The sequence below is a fragment of the Apus apus genome, chromosome 7, assembly GCF_020740795.1.
Source record: "Apus apus isolate bApuApu2 chromosome 7, bApuApu2.pri.cur, whole genome shotgun sequence".
Classification (NCBI taxonomy): Eukaryota; Metazoa; Chordata; class Aves; order Apodiformes; family Apodidae; genus Apus; species Apus apus.
The window spans coordinates 30,345,607-30,348,746 of NC_067288.1; the positions used below are offsets into that span (position 1 = coordinate 30,345,607).

The 3,140-nt window shown below is 53.2% G+C and overlaps 1 protein-coding gene across 1 annotated transcript; it reads right to left on the minus strand.

Moving 5' to 3' along the window:
* Positions 1–880: 880 nt before the first annotated feature.
* Positions 881–2,558, minus strand: INSL5 (insulin like 5). Its single transcript, XM_051625533.1, has 2 exons — positions 2,378–2,558; positions 881–1,142 (listed from the first exon to the last, which is right to left on the minus strand). Exons 1-2 carry the CDS (start codon positions 2,556–2,558, stop codon positions 901–903), a joined length of 423 nt encoding a protein of 140 aa, XP_051481493.1. The 3' UTR covers positions 881–900.
* Between the last annotated feature and the right edge of the window lie 582 nt (positions 2,559–3,140).

Consider the following 3,140-nt stretch of genomic DNA (forward strand, 5'->3'; position numbering starts at 1 on the left):
ACCACCTCCCTGGGCTGCCTGTCCCACTGTCCAACCCCTCTTGTCAGTAAAGCGCTTAAATGGTGGTGGCATCACCTCAGGCTGGGCGGGTTGTGGGGTGGTGACACATACTGGGCAGCTGGATGAGCAGAGCCTGCAAACTGGAGGCAGGTGCCTGTGGGATCCTGCGAGGGCTGCATTCTCATCAGACACGTTCAAAAACTCTTCGCTGTTTGCTCTTGCAAACGTCTGTGATGTCCATTTTGAATAAGGAGGTGGCAGAGTTTAACAGCCTGAGAAATGAACAATCAGCCTAACTCTTCCTGCTTCTGTTGCTGAAAACGGTTGTGAAGGACCAAAGCAACTTTCACCTGTTCTGAAGTGTGATACTGGAAGCCTTTCAGCAGTGAATGTAATAATTGTGTTTCCCAGAGCTTTCTCTGGGAAGTGATGCTCTGTGACGTGCTGGTCTGCACCTGATCCTTGCTGCTTTCAGAGCCCTGTATCCCTTTTTGCTCCCTGATTTTGCCCTCACTACGGGATCCCCAAGTAGAAACCACAGAGAGATTTTTGGAAAGTAGAACAAAAGCATATTAAAACTATCCAAACTAAATGATGTTTGTGGGCAGTCAGTACAAAGCTGAAGCTAGGGCAGTAGTTAGATGGGAAGAACTATTTGTACTCATGACTAAAACTTTAAACCACTGTGAACACTTCATGGAACCCGGGCAACCCAAGCTGGGCTGTCACTACAGCCCTTTGCCAGTTTGCAGGACATCTCCTAACCAGCCTTTACTCCCTCCTGTACCCCAAAGAAACAGCTACAATTAAAGAACACACCTGAAATGATTGTGCTTTAGGTCATGATTGTTTTAATAGGTGCAAGCTGTGACACTGAACCTGGTCAGCACTGGCTGCCTTTCAGCACAGGGAGCTGATCTCTCTCTCACTGCAGCCCACGCTGCAGCAGGAAGTGGTGAGCAACTTGGCAGCCTCACGTTTTCGTAGCATCCAAGTTTTCCTGGTGCCTGGTGGGTCTTGCTCTGCCTCAGGCTTCATCCTGTGGGTTTCTTGGCTGCCGGGCTCCAGCCCCTGGTCTGTGTCCATTGCGGGGTCGGTGTAACCGTTGTTCTCTTGTGAGAAAGGCAGGGGATTGTCACTCTCTGTTGCAGAAAAATGATAAGTCATGGAATCATAAGTTGTTTATGATACTTATCTTAGGTGGAAAGACAGACCTGCCTGCAACCAGGGAGCTGACAGCATTATCCTCCATGTTTCTGGAGGGAACACCTGAGATGTACCAGATCACTGACTTCTTACCAGGGCACTGTGAGATCTGCAAGGCAGGCATTCTGTGGTGACCATGTTAAAACCCCAGTAACTAATGGATTTATATTGAAAAGTGTTCTTTGTGGGAACAGTTGCCTTATCAGTCTTTCACTGATATTTTTGCTTCAAAGGGTAAAGCCAGGATCTGATGTACCAGTGACACTCGACCAGCACGTCCACCTGGAACTGCCCGTGGGTCTCCAGAAATGCAGACACTGTTACAGCACCAGGTACCCCACGATTTCAAAGATCCTGGATGTTCCCGCTTAAACTACAATTCATCTGCATTTTAAATACCACAGCAACACTGCCTTGCAGGGTTTGTAAAGCAGTTATCTCCCTTGGTTTAGCAGTGGGGGGCTTCTTTGCCTCTAACAGACTCTTGGGCAGGGAGTGACATCAAAGGTGGCATGGCTTTTTATGCTTGATTAAAACTCCTGCTGCAAAAGAATTTTCAAAAAAAGCAGATGATACTGGATGAAAAGTGTAGAAGGCCTCTCTGCTCCTGCCACCTGTCTAATTAGCTGCCATTATTCATTTTAGCCTATCAGAGCACAAAACTCTAGCCCTGCATGTCATGGCTGAATTTTTTTACTGTCTCTAAAAACGGGTTGATATTTATACAGCACCGTGTGAAGACCCTTAAATTGCAGAGTATAATCGACACACCCTGAGTTTAATTAGGATATTCTTGGAGTTGTTACTAAAGCTTCTGGTTTCTAGTTGGGGCGAGTCCTGCTGAGGACCACGCTAAAAAAAACCTGCCCTGGCTGCAGCAGAGCTTGCCTTTTCTATTTGCAACGCCGTGGCACTGAGGGTGTCAGTGCCAGCTGAAGGTCTGGTTCCTCAGGCTGGCTGGGAAAACCTTGATCTGCAAGTCGCAAGGAGATCAAGCCCGTGAGGCGGCTCCAGGGCCGGACACCGCTGCCCGAAAGCCGGGGGAGCAGCCGGAGCCGGGGGAGCAGCCGGAGCCGGGGGAGCATCCCTGCCCCGCGGCTCTTCCCAGCCCGCCCGGGGCTCGGCGCTGCGGGGGGAAGGCGTTAATTGAAGCCCGCTAATTGGCACTTACCGAGCAGGTAGCGATCCCCGGCCACGTGCCTCCTCCAGCGGGAGCCGCCGCAGGTGAAGACGACGGCTCGGACGAAGTCCCTCCCGCAGAGCCGCACCGGGGTCCCCTCGCCTCTCCCCTCCCCTGCGGCCACCAGCAGGACCAGCAGGACCAGCAGCAGGGCCAGCCCCGCGCCCCGCATCCTGCAGCTGCCGCGCCAGGAGGGACCGGCCCGGCCGAGCTTGGGCGCTTCTCCCGGAATCCTCCCGTTTATACCCGCGGGCCCGTCCGCTCCAGCGGGCTGGCGGCCGGCGCGGGGGGTGGCTGCATGTTTGCTGAGAACGAGTTAATCGCCGGTTTCCGGTGCTGGTTGAAGTGCCCCCGGGGTCTGCGCTGGGATTTCGGCCGCGTGTTCCCGGCTCCTGAGGGCGGCGTCACTGCTTTGCTATAGGAACGCGCGTAGTATAACGTGTTTATGGGGTACGGGCTTCGCTCAGTACCCTTAATGAGTGTGTTCTGCCAAAAGGGCCAGGGCGCTTATCACAGGATCTGCAGATAATGGGCTCTGTCTCTGTGTGTCTCCCACACAGCGTGTTGCCCAGTTGTGCCTGTTATCCCTGTGGAAGCAATACCGGCTCTGTCTCTGGTGGTGATCCCAGACCAAAAGGGAGCTCACCATGCCCGGTGCTGCCTGCAGTTTACCTCTCCATCCAGCCGGCAGCTGCTGATGCTGCAGAGAAACCTGCCTGCACGGGGCAGTCACTCGTGGCGAAATGATTTCTTG

Bases quoted from the DNA above. Each gene is read 5' to 3' on its own strand.
- INSL5 (XM_051625533.1), bottom strand. From the start codon at position 2,558: ATGCGGGGCGCGGGGCTGGCCCTGCTGCTGGTCCTGCTGGTCCTGCTG. The intron at 1,143-2,377 runs GTAAGTGCCAAT...TTTCTGCAACAG, and splicing joins CGGGGATCGCTACCTGCTCG to AGAGTGACAATCCCCTGCCT.